General features: G+C 42.7%; 1 protein-coding gene across 1 annotated transcript in view; it reads left to right on the top strand.

Annotated features, from left to right (window-relative positions):
- AGBL1 (AGBL carboxypeptidase 1) overlaps positions 1-18,153 on the top strand; it is a 301,822-nt gene that overhangs the window by 195,038 nt on the left and 88,631 nt on the right. Inside the window, exon 22 of the mRNA XM_054215255.1 lies at positions 14,022-14,182. Coding sequence (XP_054071230.1) covers positions 14,022-14,182 — 161 coding nt within the window. The remainder of the gene's footprint in view (positions 1-14,021; positions 14,183-18,153) is intronic.

An 18,153-nucleotide genomic window follows, 5' to 3' on the forward strand; every position in this document is an offset into this window, starting at 1 on the left:
GAAGGACTCAGTCGCAGGAGAAAGGGGAGAACCAGGGGGAAACTGAAGATCTGACTGCCATCCTGCTCTCAGCAGCTGTCTGTCGTTTTGTCTGACTGAGTTTCGTGTATTGCTCTTATTGTATTACAAAAAATACAAGTTCTTTTTAAAACATACTCATCTTTGGTTTTGGAGTGTTTTGGGTTTTTTCTTTTGTTTTTGTTTTTTTTCTTTTTTTTTTTAACTTAATCTTCATTTCTTGTTAGTCTCTGATTATTTAAAAAAAATTTTTTTTAAATAACAAATGGCAGAATTACAGATGAATAGCTTCAAACAATCTTGTTCCTAGCAGTGAGAGGTGAAGTGTGAGAGGCAGAGAGAACTGTGGGCTCTCTCTCCCTAGCTCTGCCAATGCCCTTGACGAGGTGCCTTTGACTACGTTACTCCTCCTCTGATTCAGCATCCCTGCCTGCAGCGTGCCATACTGCTCTCCTATCTCCCTGGGGGTATCCTGCGATTAATTGAGGCATGTATCTAAATGGCTTTAGCATGCAAGCCAGAAGTCCACAGGGACAAAGCTTTTACTAGGGCAAGAATAAAGGTCAGGCCCTTGCTGACATCGTTGTCTTGATTAATTAATACACTAATCTCTATAACTCCTCTTCAGCAAATATAATTTGGTCTCAACCCTTGGTTTTTTCATTTTTCTGTGACTTAGCTCTGAGAGAACTAGTGAAAAGACCATGGTGGGAAATACTGCTTCTCACCGTATCCCCTGCCCTCGACCAGCCCTATGCCTTGTTCTCCCCTTGACATCCTGCGCCTTTGCTTGTCCCAGGGCTTTGCAGAAAAGTCCCCGTGCCACTTGAATGACTCTTCACTGGATACCAAAACAGAGGTATCACTCTTTTACGGATTTGAGGAGTGATGTCTCAACTTATAAGTCTCTTTCTCCTTCTTCTCCTTGGTGGGGGAGACCATCTGTTGCTTGTTTCAGTGGCCAGTCTGGCCCAAACCATGACAAATTACTAGGAAAACAGTGTGTGGAATTGGCTGAAGGGGGGAGTTACATTTGATACTGATTTCCTGTGGGTTTTTTTCTATGGGAAAGTGCAAGACCAATGCTAGAAAATGTTAAGGGAGTCCTTGTTTCCTTGGTGAACCCTGCTGAAGGGCTGAGTACCCATCCGTGACTGCAGGAAGGAGATGCTGGTGGTTTGAAATCTGTGACTGATACAGCCCTGGGGCTTGGTATTTTGGGATGGCTGCTTTTGAACATAGAGGCTGTCCAGGATCTATTAGGGATTGCTACCAGCATCAGAAGACGCAGCAGGGCTTGGAGAGGAGCAGAAGGCAGAGTGAGCAAATGTGGGTGGTGAAGTGCAGTGAACCGAACCATCCTTGGATGAGTAAGAGGGAATATTCCCCCCAGGTTGTTACCCGGTGGGAAATCAATGAAATGAAGAAAATCTCTCCTTGTCTCCTATTCAGCTCTTAGTTCTGGTTTGTTGTACTTTCCATTCCTTTGTGATTACATCCGTGTCTCAGTCAGGTATTGTTTTCTGCTTGAGTTGGGAACATTCCCTAAAGCTGTTCTGAGCGCACAATACTCTTGTTCTTTCCCAGGCCAATTTTAGGCTGAATTTTGGCAGATTACACAAGTGCAGAATGTTTATTGTCCCTGTCTTACATCATCATTTTCCTGTATCATTTATTTTTCCTTTGACAGATTTTTAACACTGTCAGTCTAATATGCATCAGAGGTTGAAGTGTATTACCATAATGCAGTGCATTGTGGGTAATCCCATGCAAATTGTTCTGTGGAGAGTCATGCTGAATTACGTTCTTGCCCAAAAAAAAAGAAAAAAAGGCAAAACAAAAGGCTTTTTTTTTTTTTTTTTAACTGTTTGTTCTTTGGGTTTCAGAGCAGCTGCCAGAGGCACAGGTTTGAGCCAGTTGTTTGACATTCAGCACCATGTGCGGTGATGCTCCACCTCACAGGACGCTGCTGAAAGGATGGACTTGTGCGCTGCAGTGGGTTTTCTATATATGTGTCTCTGATGTCGAGTTTTAAAACATTGCTAGCTTGTCAAAGGAAAAATCTGACTGAATATTGGAGTGGCACAGCAAAGAGAAATGTCTCTTGCTGCTTTTTCCAAATCCATCGTACAAACATCTATAGAAAACATCAGGTTTTATGAACTTAAAGGGCATCAGATCCCTCTTGGAAGTGGCAGATCTGATCATACGTAGCGTTGTTTTTATATCTTTCTCTTCTTTTTGTTCTCTATTACCAAGGTCATTTGCTTCGAAACTGGCTGCTTTGTTCCTCCAAATGTCAGTATACTTCCCCAAACTGAGGCGGTAATTCTCCCTTTGGACAGAACACTTGATTGTAGTAGAAACGATTGCGATGTCACAAACAGAGGATTATCATTTTCAGTGGAAATCATAAAAGCAGGTTGAAAAGGACTCCTAAGAAAAAGGCAGCTTGTTCTTATGCAGATTTTCTCAGGTGGTACGGCTGCAAGATGAGAAAACCTGAAAGCCAGTAATCTGGAGTCAGCATCTTCTCTGCTGATAAAGTTTTCCTGCTTTGCTGTGAATGGTCGGTAGGTTGTCAAAGACTCGGAGACCTGTAGTTTATTTTTCCAAGGCCTGTGTGCTTCTCACCTGATGCCCTAGGAGGTGAAGCATTTATCAGCTGCTATGCGTTTGCTTTCTGATGGTCTTCATCTCTGAAAAAGCCAATGTGGAAATATCCACGGCAGAACAAGGGGAAACGCAAGCTGCTTTTGTGTGAGTCACATCAGTTATCCCACTTGCTAGAGATAGCTGCCTCCCCCTCACCCGAGCTCTGTCTCTCTGATCTTGTCTCCCTTTCTTCAGTCTGTTCCTTACAGTCTTCAAAGACCTGATTTCTTTTTCTCTCCAAAAGCACAGTAAGTGGAGATGTTAAACTGAGCCTGTGCTGGTGGGATTATATAGGGGAAAAGGCTTATAGGTGGTTTGCAAAAGTTTGCGTCGCACTACCAGGTCTAGCTGAAACTCCTTCTTGGCAAAGAATTCCAAATGTCTACAGTCATGTGCACGCTCCTGGTCAGTTCCTCATGGTCAAGCACCATGGCTTTATCTCTTCTGTAATAAAGTAGAAGCTTCAGTTTTGATTTCTGTTTTTGTTTTCCTTTTAATAGTCATTTTTCCAGCCGAAATTAAGGTAAAAATATCCATCAGCTATCTTGGTGGTTGTCAGTTTACTTTGTGCCACTGGACTTGAGGGCTGGCAATAAAATGAGCCTTTGGGCTCTGCAGACCTGTAAACCCTGGTTAGCAGTTGATGGCAGCTTTTTCACCTGAAAGAACTTTCCTGATGTTTCATTTCTGACTGTGGAGTCCACGTTCCCGGGACTCATCGCAGGATGTCCCTCCTAAACCAGCTTTTTAATGAATGATCAGTGACTTGCCCTTGGGCCATCTGGTGAAATTTCCTTTTGACTCGGCCTTCTCATGTATTCTTTAACTCTTTATATGGCATTACTGTATTACACATTCATTACATGAACCTGTATTAAATCAGAGCAGCCATCAAAGGGGGTCCTGCAGTACTTTTGCCTGAATTACACTCAGTGTTATCAGCCATTCTCTAGGTGGCTAGTACAGAGTATTCAAAAGAAAGAAAGAGAAAAAAAAGAAGTGGTCAGATTTTCACTGTGATTACCCATTTTTCTGTCACATGTGACAAGCAGGAGGAAGGGTCCTGTGTCAGAACGATTATGCTGACACCTGTAAGAAAACAGCCCACAAGCTCCTTGCTCATACCCCCATCCTTCAGTTTCAAAGGGAGCAGTTACCAGGCTGGGGGAAGCCCTGTCCTCTGCAGTGTCTCTCTCCTCTCTGATCTGAGCTTGGGCACAGATGCTTTTTGTGCTTTTCCATGTGCCTTTGGCTTGGAAAATCAATGACTCCTTTGTCGTTTCTCAAAAGTGCTAATACAATAAATCGTAGAACCATAGTTGCTTCCTGTCGCTGATCCTGAGGTTGCAGGGAGCGATAGGTGGGGAGGCCAGCTTCGATGGTGTTTGCTGAAGATGACCAAAGAGAATTTGTGATATGAAAAGAAGAAATTAGCCGAGGGGGAGTCATTTATAATTTAGGAAAAAAGTCTCAGGTAGCTCTTGAGTTGTATCAGCATGAGGGGATGGACATACAGTGCATGAAAAGTCAGAGTAAGGAAAACTGAAATGGGAGAGGAAGGTACAGAACTGTAGATGGCTCTGTGTCCTTACCTCTCACCTGTGGATCTCTGTGTGAGGAACTATTTAAAGTAAGTTTTTAAGGAGACCAACGCACAGAGAGTCTCAGGATAATCTCTTCTGAACATGTGCACATAATTATTGCCCCATGGAAGCTGGCATGTAGTGTGGTCTGGGCAGGAAAACCACCACCAGGTGGAAGCTCTGCTCTGAGGCCATTGGCAGAAGATCTTGGAGGAAATGAGCGATTTTGCGGAGAACAGCATTAGATCTGGAAAAAAAAAAGTATGCTTCAAGGCATGATCAAAAGGCTCTGGAAGAAAATATGGGACCCCTCAGGGCTGGAAAAATATGAGATTGTGTAGGCTGAGATCCGGGTGCATTCTGGAGCTATTTGTGCAGCCCTGGAGCCACAAGTACATTGTCAGAGCTGGTAGGGAAGAGCCAGGACGGGAACATAGTGGGATGCTGTGGGACGAGGATGGCTGGTTTATACATGAAGACTAATGCTTGCAGGTTGTCTGCTGTGTTTTTTTATATTTGGCTTAGGTTATAACTCACAGAATCAGAGGAAGACCAGGTTTTGTTCCTGTAGGAGTTGTAAGGAAACCAAGGAACAGAAGACTTCAACTACTAAGAAGAATTCATTAAAAATGGCCAGCTGACTAGCTAGGAGACAGTCGAAAATGTGTTTAAGAAGGTGCTAACTATGATTCCTCGTGTTTAAAAACTTACTCCATGGGATGAGAGAACCACCAAAACCAGAACCATAAGCACTGGAGTAACACAGGGATGAGGAAATACAATGGCTGAGAGTGGTAACAGTGCCTTGAAAATACGGTGGATTTTTTTTTTTTTTTTTGGAAAAGGGATGGGGATAGGAAGCATGAAGGGGAAGCGGTATATAAAGTTTCATGCGTGGCTTTCAAGGGTGAATCATGACTAATTTTCACGCAGATTGGATTGGTGGACATCCCAGATGAGTTGGAGCTGACAAAAGGAGAGCTTCCTGCAAAAAAAAAAAGGCAGCAAGAGATTTTGGGAGTTACGGAGTGAGACACAAAAGGACTGTTTGTGTAGTCAAAACCTAGTTAAAAAGCTGGAAAAAAATAGGTTATAGAAGGCATCTTTGGGATGGAAAGAAACTGATAGTAACATGACTCCACCTACCACTCTGAATTGGTGCTGGGCAATATTTATAATTTTAATGACTGGAAGGAAAGGAAAACAGTAAGATAATAAGGTTTACTGTTGCACCTGATACAAATTATACATTAGGAAGGGGGACTGAAAGATTGCAGGTACTAGAATGGAAGGTGAAACATAGGCAATGTCAGGGTAAAGCATGTTTGAAAGAATAGTTTAAAGCATTCAGATACATGGTTGGGTTCTGAATTAGCTCTAACCATTCAAGAAAACATTAGTAGCTATTATAAAGACAGCTTGATAAAGATGTCTGTGCCATGTGCACAGCAGCAATAAAAAAAAAGAAATAAGATGCCTGCACGTGTGAAGAAAAAGGCAGACTTGGAAGATGTTATAATATCCCTATAGACGTGAATGGTAATACCTCCTGTGGAGTACTGTGTGTGTTATGGGTCATTTCTTTAGTAAGAGACAAAGCAGTGATAAAGAAGGACTAGAGAGAGCACATGAAAGTGTTTAGTGGCCTGGAAGGCAGCTTCAATACAGGGCAAGCATTAGGGATACAAGAGCTGTTGCGTTATAAAGAGAAGGAATAGAGCGTTGCTGTGCAGAGAGAGCAGCAGTGTGCAGCAGCGGCACTGGGCGCTGTGCTGGGGAGAGGCTCTGCAGCGGTGTGGATGGTGGGTGGCAGTGTAGCAGGAAGCAGGCTCGCCATCCCGTTGGATTCTCTTCCACATAACACTGCTGCCAGGCCCAGACGCAGTTTCACTGGTCTGCCAGTCTCCGTAATGGGCTGGTGTGGGAGCAGAGCGACGGAGATAATGTGGGGCAGTGTGTTACCAGGCTGTAGTATCGGGAGGGATGTCTGGGTCATGCTGTGTTGGCTTCTCACTAAATCTGCTCTAGTGCTTCAACCCCTGTGTTTGTGCAACAGTGAGAGGTGCGATGATCCTGAGGTCTCATTTTGGATGGGGAAGAAAAGCACGCTAGCTTTGATGTGTCATTCTGGTCAATACATATTTTCTTCACCTCTGTGATGGGAAGAATAACATATATTTTACTGGGGTAAGAGGAAAAGGCTAGAAGGTTTCCTCCATTGCATTTTATAGCACAGTGAGTTTTAAGATACCAACTAGTTTGGAAGTTCCCAGTATTGTTACTTTAAATACTTTAAAGCCACACAGAAAAATAACAAGATGTTGTGTAATACAATACAAGGACACGAGTCCATGTCATGAAATTAAGATGCAACAGTTGATTCTTTATGTAACGCATAATTAACCTGGGGATCCCTGTAGTGGATGGCAGTATGAAGACAAACACTTTATTAAGAATTTCTGAAACAGGTTAGACACTTTATGAATAGCATCTGCATTTACACTAGACAGAATAAAGCTGTAAGTATCATAAATCCTTTTGCTCCAAGGCATGTGGTGATCACCAGCCAGGATTAGAAAATTATTTTACTCCCATGGTGAAATACGGCCAAACTGGGTAAATTCATAGCTGAAAATAAGGCACGGGTGGGCCAAGAGTCTGGTCACTTTTTTGTACACTGCAGTTATTTATACAGGCAAACTTTTAAATGGAAGTAGAGAGGGAGTAAAAATGATCCAGGGATTAGGCTGCCAATTTAGGACTTGCAAAATTTCTGCTTCTTGCTTTCCCAGACTGCTTTTAAGAGCTAATTCATTTGACACAGATTCTCAGACATCCTTAGAGCCCCACCTCACACTTAATCTTCAGATACCTCAGGCTATAGCCTGTCTGTGACTTGTTCCAGGTTCCACAGTGTTCAGATAGCAGAAAAATGTAAGTATGTGAAAGTAAGTCATGGATAGACTACTGATGAGTTTTCTAGGCACCGTCAGATGGGGTGATACCAGTTAACCTCTTGCAAATACTGGGAGCATAGGGAAGAAAGATGCTTTCTTGAATCAAGCACTTGATTGTCACTAGTGTTAACCACTTTCTTTCCTCATGCTGCCCCAGAATCTCTATGTGACTTTGAACTGGTCCCTAGTTCTCTTCCCTGTCTGCCAAGTAGGAGGCTTAAGTATCCTGGAGCAGCATTTATTTTCCTTTAGGAATTAGTTTGTTGGGGGGTTTTGTTTTGTGGATTTTTTAATTTAAAAAAAAAAAGCACTGTCCATTGTTTTTGTTAGCTCTGCTATCAAAAGCTTTCCCTCTGGACTGTCGCTTCCAAAATCGCTCTTCTTCATCAGATAGTACAGACAGGCTTCTCCTCCCCAGAACAGTCCCCAGTCCTTAGATTGGAATTTGAGAGACTCCTGACTCCCGTCACCAGGAAACAATGGAGATTTCTCCAAAGTGCTCAGTTCTGGCCTGGCATTATCACTGCAGCCTCTTCGGTTCTGTTTCAAAAGATACTGTGGGACGAGGTGAAAGATTGCTCAGTGTCTGCAAAGAGAGGGATGAACTGTTGATGCTAGTCCAGGTCCGTCCAAAGGCTAAAAATAGGTCCTTAGCATGTCACAGGGTAATGAATGAGACAGAAAACCAGTGTTCTACTCAACTTTATTGGAAAGCAAGAACTCTGCAAAGAATAGCATCTTTCTCTATGGTTTGTCTGCATAGGGGGAAATGTCATCATTTCTCTTTTGCTTTTTGTTCATCTTTTATTCTGGACATGACTACCCGTCACAATTATGGCCCATGTTTAAAAAAAAAAAAAAAAAAAAAGTCTGTCCCTATGCTATTCAAGAAGCAGGCTGGCAAAGCTGAGCTTTCTGGTACCTTGCGCCACCTTCAGTCTCATACAGCAACACAGAACAGGTACAACAGCATCCAATGGATGTGGAAGCATTCCCCATCCAACTAGTACCTCACTGTATGAGTGTGCCGTCTCTGGGGAGGTGGGAAGTTAAAGCCATCCCTGTCTCCATCCTGGATAATTTGCGATTTGTTGACATATAACATGAGATAGCAGCGCGTGGGACAGAGAGGCCAACAAAAGTGGCCAGCTGAGGTTGGCAAATGCAAGGCTAATATAGTTTCTGTGGCTTTTCCAACAGATGATGAGCTTGCCATATGATGAGGAAGGAGTAATTCATGGGAGCTGATTAAGGACGGGAAAAAGGATGCTGAGGGAGGAGCAGAGAAAGAGAAGCTGGGAAGGGAGAAAAGGATGGAGGGAAAGGACAGTGAGACAGCTGTGGAAATACTGTGAGGGAAGGGTATGGAGATTGGAATGTCAGCACAGTGGAAAGGAAGAAACCCCTTCCCGCAGTAGACCTGGAGAATTCATAATCTAAATAATTGTTTTGCTGGAGTACTTGGCCAAGTTTCTGTTTGTTAAATCCCCAATTATCCTATGAGGAGGTTGTTTAGGACTCTTTCTCCAGCAGATCAGAGGGAGAAGATATTTCATCTTCCCGTTCACTCCATTCCTTGAATAGTGTTGCTCGTAATATACATATCTTTAACCAGACAAAGAATCCATTTGAATGATTAAAACAATAGCCACTTCTTAGTTTCTGTACCCAAGAACTTTGCTCAGCCCCACTCAGGCAAAACAGCTCAGCAAAAGTTTTGTGAGAGGATCCAAGGAGATGCTAGGACTTGTTTCCTTACCGTGTGGCCAGAGTACCAGATGTAATGAGGACAGACATCTGGAGCAAGGCACACCTCTCCAAGGGTGACAAGGGGGTAGAGGTTTCCATTAGCTTTCCTCTTGTTATCATTCCTCTATATCAGCATCCATTGACCTCAACAACCCCTCCTTCTTTCTCATCCTTTTATCTCTCCCGTTCTTTTATCTTCTGTCTCGAACTCCAGCCCCTCTCATCTTTCTTTCTAGAAATTCCTGTTAGCCTTTTTTTTTTTGCCTTTTTTTTTTTTTTTCTTGCATCTTCAACCTTTTCTGCTCACTTAATCCTCTTGAAATCTTTTGGCCCAGATTCCCATCCTCATCCCCTCACTTTGTCTGTTTTGCATGCCATACCTGCTGCATAGGAGGGATCTCTGGGGCATAAGAAAACCTGCCTTATTCCCTACCGTCCTCGTTGTCTAAATAGCCTGTTCCCCAGCGTGTGTCTGCATATTTTCGTTCACAGGGGTTGGAAGGACAGTATCTTTCAGAGCTGGCCCAAGCTAAAATTAAGGCTGCAAACACCAGGTACCAAATGCTTTATTCAGCTCTCTGGTTTATCCTCTAGAGCCTCCAAATGGTTTCTATTAGTATTCTGAGGGGGAGCTCACTGATGGAATTAGTGAGAAACCAGACTGTCAATTTATTTATACCCAGCCTTAGGGCATAACCATTGTGCATGTGTAAAGCTATTGAGATGCAGAGAATATTTTGTAAGTGTGTATGTGTATGTATTGACTGGAAGTGAGTTTGCAGGGAAAAGCTGTTGCCCCAAGGACTGAGCAGCGACCAGAAGAGGGAGAGGCCACTGGAGTGGCCATGCTGCATGCCAAAAATCCCTCTTCTCTGAGCACAGGAAACAAATGATGTCTCTGAAATCTCTTGTCTACTTGTGTTTATTAGTATCTTCTAACTCTAATTTCACTGTAGCTCTAGTTACCCTTGGGAAGAAATTTCAAATTTAACTTTTGGAGTCCTTCCACCTTCTTCAACAATATCTGCATTATGAAATTCTTGCTGCCTTTGGCTTCAGGAGCGTTTCAAGCCTATGAGTAATGAATAACCAAGTTTTTCCACTGCATTGTCGTTTAGCCTCTGAAGCATTTTGAGGGCAAGCTGAGAGATTAAAAAATGTTTAGTTGTGGATATTTATTTGATGCATCAGTGCTGAGTAAGAATTAACTGTTTTTCCAGTATGATTTAATTGATTTTGTTTAGGAAAATTTGTATTTGTAATGTCCTGGCCAAATGATAAGTCAAGGAATAGCTTTTTTTTTTTTTTCCTGCTCCCCAGTTTCCTATTACTTTGACAGTAAGAGATGTAGGTGAACATCCTACTGCCCCAGCTGTTGTGCTAGTAACAGTTTTGGAAGAAAAGGTGAGAAATTAATTGGTCTAACTAAACCAAGAGTTAATAGATTAAGTGTCTGTTTCATTCATCTGATTGGCCGTGTCGCCTACCTCTGGAATTTGTTTCTTCCCATGAAAAATAAATATATCCAAAACTTGGACTGTTATTAGATGTCACCTCCTCCCGTGCTGTCTGTTGCAGATTGAAAATGTGAAAAGGGATTAGGAAAAGTTGTTTAGCTCCGTTATTCTCTATAATAGCCAGGAAACAATTAACCTGTTATCACGGAACATGATGCCTGCAAAAGACTGCGTGACAGGGCCCTTGGGACCAACAGACATATTTGTGTTGCGCAGTGGAGCGTGGTGCATCAACCTGGTGCTGGTCCAGACTGGTAACTCGTGTAACAGAGAGCAGAAACTACGTGATGTGAGCTGATCGTCAAAGTAGAATAGCTTTGTTAGCATGTTTCTGAGGCTGGACTAATTAGGACTGATGAGCTTGCCTGCAGCTTTCTGGTGCAGAGATAACTGTTTCCTGCTTCAGAATTTGCTTAGATTCTACTGGCTTGGAAGACTTTGCACCACGCTTCACTGCTCACATAGACATGTCCAAAGGAGGACAGAGCCATAAAGCATCGTGCTGGAGAGAAAGACGGGGTCACTGAGAATCCAGGCTGGCAGGACACTGCAGGGGAGTCGCTGTCAGGCGGAGCAGCTCCCGTACAGCTGTGGCAAACGGACCATATGCTGTCACTAAGCGTAGAAGCAACACAGCTTCACTGCCATGGAGGCGTGCTTCCTACCAGCTTATTAACCAAACCAAAGTGGACCAATTCTACTGTTCTTTTCTTCTTTTTTGCATTTCTTGTAGCGTATTTTCATAAGTCTGAGTTGTAAGCACAGTCTCAAAATTTTGACAGTTGTGTGTGCTGCAGAGCTATGAGGGAAATGCCGGGAGACCAGGCTTCCCTTTCCGCAACGCAAGAGGGACCGATTATTCACCACTATAGCAGCTCCTGGCAGTGCTAGCAAGTGCCATCATTAACATTAGTTTGATATGTCAGTTCTGTCAACAGCTTCAGTTTAATGGTAGTCGTGCTATGCACCTCCAGCTCCACCCTCTGAGAGCTGAGGAGGGAGGAAGGAAAGGGAGAGAAGTATCTCAGTTAAAAAAGAAAAGTCTGCCTATGTTTGAAGTGAATAAAGCATGTTAACAAGTAATCCTCTAGCTGAGGTTTCCAGCTGTTACTCCTGAGCTGTCTGGTATCAAAGCAATATGGGTCCATCGTACAGCAGCTAACTTCATTGCGTGTGCAATTACTGTCTGAGGCTTCTGAGGTATATTATAGTTTTATTATTATTATTTCTCTGCTCATAGTTTCTTAAGGCCTCTTCATATCCTGAATAAAGCCCTTGGGAATCATAAAGCCACAGGCTGAGTTTTAGCACAGTCACTACTCGCATCTCCTGGATTGATAGGTATTTAGTATGTTGCCTTGATTTTGGAAGCAGGACCCTGAGATACACCCCAGGGAAAGCCGCGAGATGTTCTTTGTATTTTTGGCCCCTGAGAAAATAACTCTTTTGCTGTGGAAATGATATATTTTTGCTCAGAAATGTCACCACTTCTGCCTGCTGATTGTAACTCTGCCACACTAAAATATCTTAAGTCTTCTAAAGTAAAATAATAAAACATTTAGAAATCTATGCAGAGCTGCCAAGCACTCTCATTGTTTTGCATTAATGACCCTTGGTTCCCATAAGCCTCTGCCTCTGTTTTCTTACCATTATTAATTATTACTATAGTTCATTGTACCTGGATCTTGCCTGGTAAACCTTGCAGTCGAGGTGAATAGAATGAGGAGAAGAAACGGTGGCAGAGATTTTCCCACTGTGATAAAAATACTTGAGACTGTTCTGAGAGCAGAAGTCAGTTCTCCAGAGACCCTAGTCCCTGCCCAGCACCCGAGCTGTGTTTTCTCAGATTGTTTATGTGCTCTTCTGGGCAGGTCCTGCGCTTCCCTAGTTGTCCAACCACTCAGTATCTGTTTGAGCTCTCTAATGTTTTGTGGTGTTCATGTTCATCATCATAATTACAGATTCCACTTTGCTCACCAGATTTGAGAAAGGAAGCAGAATTACATCTTTACTATAGGAAAATGTATTTCTTTATCAGCTAGGGCATTTGTATGCCAGATGATATTTGCCTATGCTGGATCTGCTAGAGATGAAGTGATGATTTTCACCCCGCATAGTTTGTGTCCTCTAACAAAAATGCACAAAAGGAGCTTTTCAGGAGAACTGCAGAAGTTTACGTGAGAAATCTCTTCTTTCTTCCAGCCACCTGCATGTTTTTGGCTCAGAAATAATCTCTCAGCTCTACAGACCTAAAGATCCCAAAGCACTTTACAAATGCAACAACTTTATACAGGAAAAAAAATAATCAACATGAGATCAGAGCTCGACCTCCTGTCATACTTTAGGAATGTATGGGCTTCGTTACCTGATAGATGTTCACTACCAAATATCTAGTAGAGAGTCAAGTGCGGGCCATGCTGGCATGGAGCTCACACTGTGCACATGGCTGGTGCCAGGGCTGGGCGTGTGGACTTCTGAGAGTTGCCAAGGAAACAGGTTTGGAAATGGAGCTGGAACTCTTGTTGGAAGGTTGGCTGCAGAGATGTTTTGTGTTGCAAAAGCGCATAGGGCTGCTATCGGCAGAGGCGGCAATTGATCCAACCCCTGATGTGATAGCATTAAGGAGTAAATGCGAAGCGGTCACTAAATGCCAAAGATGAGGGGGTTTGCAGTTTCTTAGTTTCTTTTTAGTATATATGAGCTTTGTTGGTCTCCCACACCCTCACCGCTTGCATGAAACGACCACTGATTACATTGACGTACTCCTATGCAGGCCCTCGGTGTGTTTCTTCTTTGCTAGATCTTTATTTTATTTTTTTAATTAGGGAAAAAACAAACATAGACCATTCATAATCAGGGTTCTTCCTGTTGAGAATCCCCAGCTTGGAGGAGTCTTCCCTTGAAAGATGATGTTGATGATCCAAACCCTGTTTGTGCTTCTCCATCTCTGCTTGTCTCTGCTAGAGAGACATCAGCTTTTAATAGACTGAGAAATTCCTTAGGGGTGTTTGTTATTTTGCAATTACTTTGCAATTGATTTTCTTAAAAAACAATTCATAACTTGTTAAAGATCTCTTCCCCTCTCTCCCCCACCTCTTTCCTTTTCTATCTTTGCCCCTGCCTAGTATTTACAATCATAGGACCTGTTTTTTTCCCATTGCTTAGGGAGACGGCTCGTCTACAGAGAGAAAGAAAAAATGAGTCCTAATTATTTCTAAGAGTGCATTTACTGGGGTCTGAGCCTAATTCTTGCAGTGATGACTTCTGCAAATGCAGTCGAGGCACTTGAACTCCTTGCCTCTGTTTCCCCACTTGTCAAATAGAGGCTAGTTCAGAATAACTTCTGTAGCCCAGGTGTTGTCAGTTAATTTACGAATGATTCTATAGGGAAAATTTCCGTGTGTAGCAAACATGAACAGACTCCTTATTCAGAATGGAAGGAGGAATGTTAAGAGATGTCCTTCTGCAAAACAATCTTGACTCTTTCCATGCCCCCGGGAAATGCACACTCAGCACTGAGACTTTCCACCTCTCTCCTCCAGGGCCTGCAGCTGGGAACTCAAGAGCTGGAAGAGATGGGAAGCAAGTTTTGCCTTGGTTTGCTCATTCTACACCTCAAATCCCTGCCCTGCAGCAAGAAGGTGATGGCTCAGGCAGCGCTTCTGCTAGATCTGGAGGAGGAGATCACAGACCGGGCACAAAGGTCAGTGATAGCATTCAGTGGTAGCATTCTGTGGCAATCAAGTTGGTGGGGGTATGTTTTGGGTTTAAATCTGCAGAAATGGACTCTCCTTATGGCTGAGATTTGTATCTTGGGAACTGGGATGTATTGAGAGTAATCAGACGTGAAGATACAATTGAGTCGCAAAGAAACTACTAAAACAGTGTTTCCCTGCCCTGCGGCTGTCTGTGTGAATAAAAATGGAGAAGGAAAGAACCTGATTTCTATTTTCTAGTGAATTTCCATTTTTGTCTCAAAACTGGTTACTGGAGCATAGGGATGGTACTGCCCCACAAAAAACGAATCAGCAGGAAACGTTTTTCCATTCACTGGAGCATGGTCTGTCCACCTCAGATCCTCCATGGAGAGGAGGACAAGGAAGACGTTCTCTAAGAACTGCAGGGCAGCGAACAAATACTGCAGATAAGAAAAGAACTTTGATGGTATTATTCAGAAATGGTTGGCATGATTCTGCAAGGAATCTCCCAGACATTCCTCTCTTCCTCACTGAATTGAGTCCTGCAGACATTTAGAGTGTAAGTTTATGACTTTTTGGTGTGTAGAATGAAGTCATGATTCTACTGATTATTTAAGAGGTGTATTTCCAAATTGCAAAATTAGTTCATTTGCTTCCTACATTCAGCGGGATATATTTAAGTGAGGTTGCCCCATTATAAATATATGGGGAATCTGTCCTGGATAAATGTCAGAGTATGGGATTCTTCAGCTTGAATTTTTGATGGTGCAGCAACACGTATATGCTTTCTAGACCACCGTCGCCTGTTAGTGCTATGTGCAAGCGCACACGCTTGCAATAATGTTTTTCCAAGAGAAATGGAGAAAGAAAACTTCATGATGTGATATGAATTGAAGCTCCCCAATGGGTTTGTCATCAAAGAGCGCTCTCAGTTTCATCAATGAAAAGCAAGTTTTTCAGTTGCAGAAATGCTGCCATAATTTATAGCAGGCTTCTAGTCGTCCCCCTGCAGGAATACTTAACCGACATTACCACCACCTGTTCCTCATGCCGAAAACCATTCCTACAAGCTTGTTCGCAGTTTTTAATGTTTATGAGGGACAATGAAAAAAGAGGGCTAAAATGTAGAGACATTCCTTTGGATTAGCTGTGCTCACTTGTACATGTGAACATATAAATGAAGCAATTAATGTGTATGCTGAACACCATCCATGTTGTGGACAGCCATCCGACAAATCATTGTGTATCATTAGAGAGAACTACTGAAGCCTGGCTAGGTGGGTGGATTTGAGATATAAATCAAACTCTCACTTTTGAACTAGAGCTGGAAGGCTCTTTGCATGAAAATAATTTCTCAGATGGGAAGAAAAACATCGAACCCTGACTAGCTTCAGACACTGAAAAAAAGCCATCTGGTCACACGAGCTCAGTGAGCATTTCCCCTGATCTTTATAGTCTTCTGTTACTATTTTCTTTAGTTGATTTTATATTAATGGCAATTCTTTCCGTTTTCCTAATATTGTGTGGTAGGTGATCAGTACCCAAATAATAGTAAGAAGCTCTCTAATTACAAATATTTTTAAAGAAGTTAACAAAAAAACCCCACAACTTCCCTGCTCTTGTAAAAATCCCATGTTGTTCCAACTGGTAGCTGAAAGCAAAGCCTTCTGTCCCTTCAAGTTTGCCCAGCATTAGTGAGCACCTCCATGGCATCCAGGGATGTAACGTCACTGCTGAAAGGCAACGCGACGGTTACTCGTTCGTTTTCAATCCACTGGGTATAATTGCAGGTTTGTGTAATTTTGGTAGCTTGGGTGTAATTTGTTACCATTTGCAGACCAGGTGAACAGCTGAATTGTTTACGCCACCTAGATATGTCATATTGCAGGAGTTTGTTGTGGAAGGTTGGGGGAAGGGAGATGCGGGGACCAAAGGGTTTGCTAGCATATTCTTTTTTTAAAAATAAATAATTCATGGAAAATGATTGTGCAGTATATTGATTCAGATTCTGAAAATTAATACTTTGCTTCTGAGTTTCTGTGAGTCTAGCCAAGAGAATTGCGTGATTTGATTTTAGTGGGAATAGGAGCCCTACTGGAACCAACGGAAGAATGCAGAATACAGAGAGCGCACTGATATGGGTGAGGGGCAGCTATTTCTATACCTCTCTCTCAACTCACAGATTTTGAATAAAAAACCCAAAATGATTCTCCATCAAAACATTTCTCTCAAGGAAGCTGAGGGGGGTACCACTCAGTGTAATCTTACTCTCTAAAGATTAAGTCTAATCTAGCTCTTTTAGGTAGCACAAGGAAGTTTCCAGAGCCTTGCAGCTTACTGGTGGTATATCATTGCATCAGTGGAAACTATACTCTGCTTCTTAGACTTAGACCCATCTTTATGGGTTTAAGGAGAATGAAATGGTTTTAGTTGAGAACTAGCTCTGTTGTCTTCTGTGGTTGCCACAGAAATACACAGTATCCTTCATTACTTTCTATACTTTCTGCCTCTGAAGGTGTAAGTAGATGTGAATGAAAATACCCAGATTTTTGTGTGCCTTTGCCAAAGCAGAGTCAGACTTGGGAACTCTTCAGGTGCAACACAGGAAAAGTCGGAGCAGTTACCTTGTGCTATTTTTTTCTTATATGCTTTACATCGTGGATGGTGGTGGCTTTAAACAACTTGCAGGCTATCCTTATTCCAGAAGTCTGCGCTGGCATGTTCCCAGGAAGTGATATGCATGATAGATATTTAAGTGGGAAGCAATGGCTCTGACTGTAGCTAATGTCTTCTGGCAAAGGAAAGTTTCCCAAAGGCTGTCTAGAAAAAGGTACAAATATAGGTGATTCGTATCAGAGCAGTATTCACCAATATCAAAAGAAAAGAATTAGTATTGTTTGGTCTTGATGTAAACACAAACTTTATTTAGTTGTTAGGGTTTTGTTTTGCTGAAGCTAGCTGAAATTAAGCTGCGAGCACTGTGATGGATTGCACAGTGCTTATGTTAAGTATGTCTATCTTGATCTAATGTGTTTCCTAAATATGCATTTCTGAGTGCCCATCTCTGTAGTACTCTGGGTGACGGGTCAAGCCACAGAACAAGAAGTTAATCCAGCACTGGATATAGCTGACTCCCAGATGAAATGTCTCATTGCAAAGGTACATAGATCAAAAGCTGTGGAGCCAGAGGTCTCTTCTGTTGTGAAATCCCTGCAGTTCATGTCCTGCATTTGTCTGTCTTTGCCCTGGTGTCTGGTGTGCGTGGCATTGACTTGGCATCTCAGCATCACCCTCCGACAGCAAACATTTTCACCTGTCAAGGTTTATAACTGTATGTGTCTTTTAATTTTCCTCTTCAGGCTGTCTCTGCTCTGGGTATTTTGCAGCTTTATTCTTTCACCACTGCTGTGAAGGGGATGAAGGAGCAGGCTGGACTCTGCCTGCTTCCCTGGAATAAACTGTTTGCTGTGCGCTTTATATAGCTCTGTCAAAATCAGTGGTTAGCAAATTGGAGCAAGGTAATAGCTGTCAGGGAAGTGACTGGTCTAATGGAGGCATCCTGTGTGAATGGGGGATTTCTCACACCAGATCAGGTCCGTTGTGTTCAGGGTACTGTCTCCAGCGAGTCAAAGGAAGAAACCTTTAGCAGACCTAGCTGAATCTGGTTTGGTACACAGGCAAGAATTTCTTCCTGTCTACAGTCCTGTTTCCTCTAATCTTTCCTCTAAAGTGTGAACTGTAAATGAAGTAATTTACAAGCATGAGTGGGGTAACTGTTGGAATAAGTTCCCAGCAGAGGCAGAGTAGCAAAGTAACGGCATCTGAGAATAAGTAAAGGGGGCTGAACTTCCATCAGTGGGGCTATACTGCTAGTGGGACAGGAGAGTGTTTCCCCATAATCCTACATCCTTGGGGATGTCATTGTCCTGGTTTGGGGTCGGTGTGTTCCAGTTCCCATTTGTCACTGAGTCCAGTC

The sequence above is a fragment of the Rissa tridactyla genome, chromosome 9 (genome assembly GCF_028500815.1).
Source record: "Rissa tridactyla isolate bRisTri1 chromosome 9, bRisTri1.patW.cur.20221130, whole genome shotgun sequence".
Classification (NCBI taxonomy): Eukaryota; Metazoa; Chordata; class Aves; order Charadriiformes; family Laridae; genus Rissa; species Rissa tridactyla.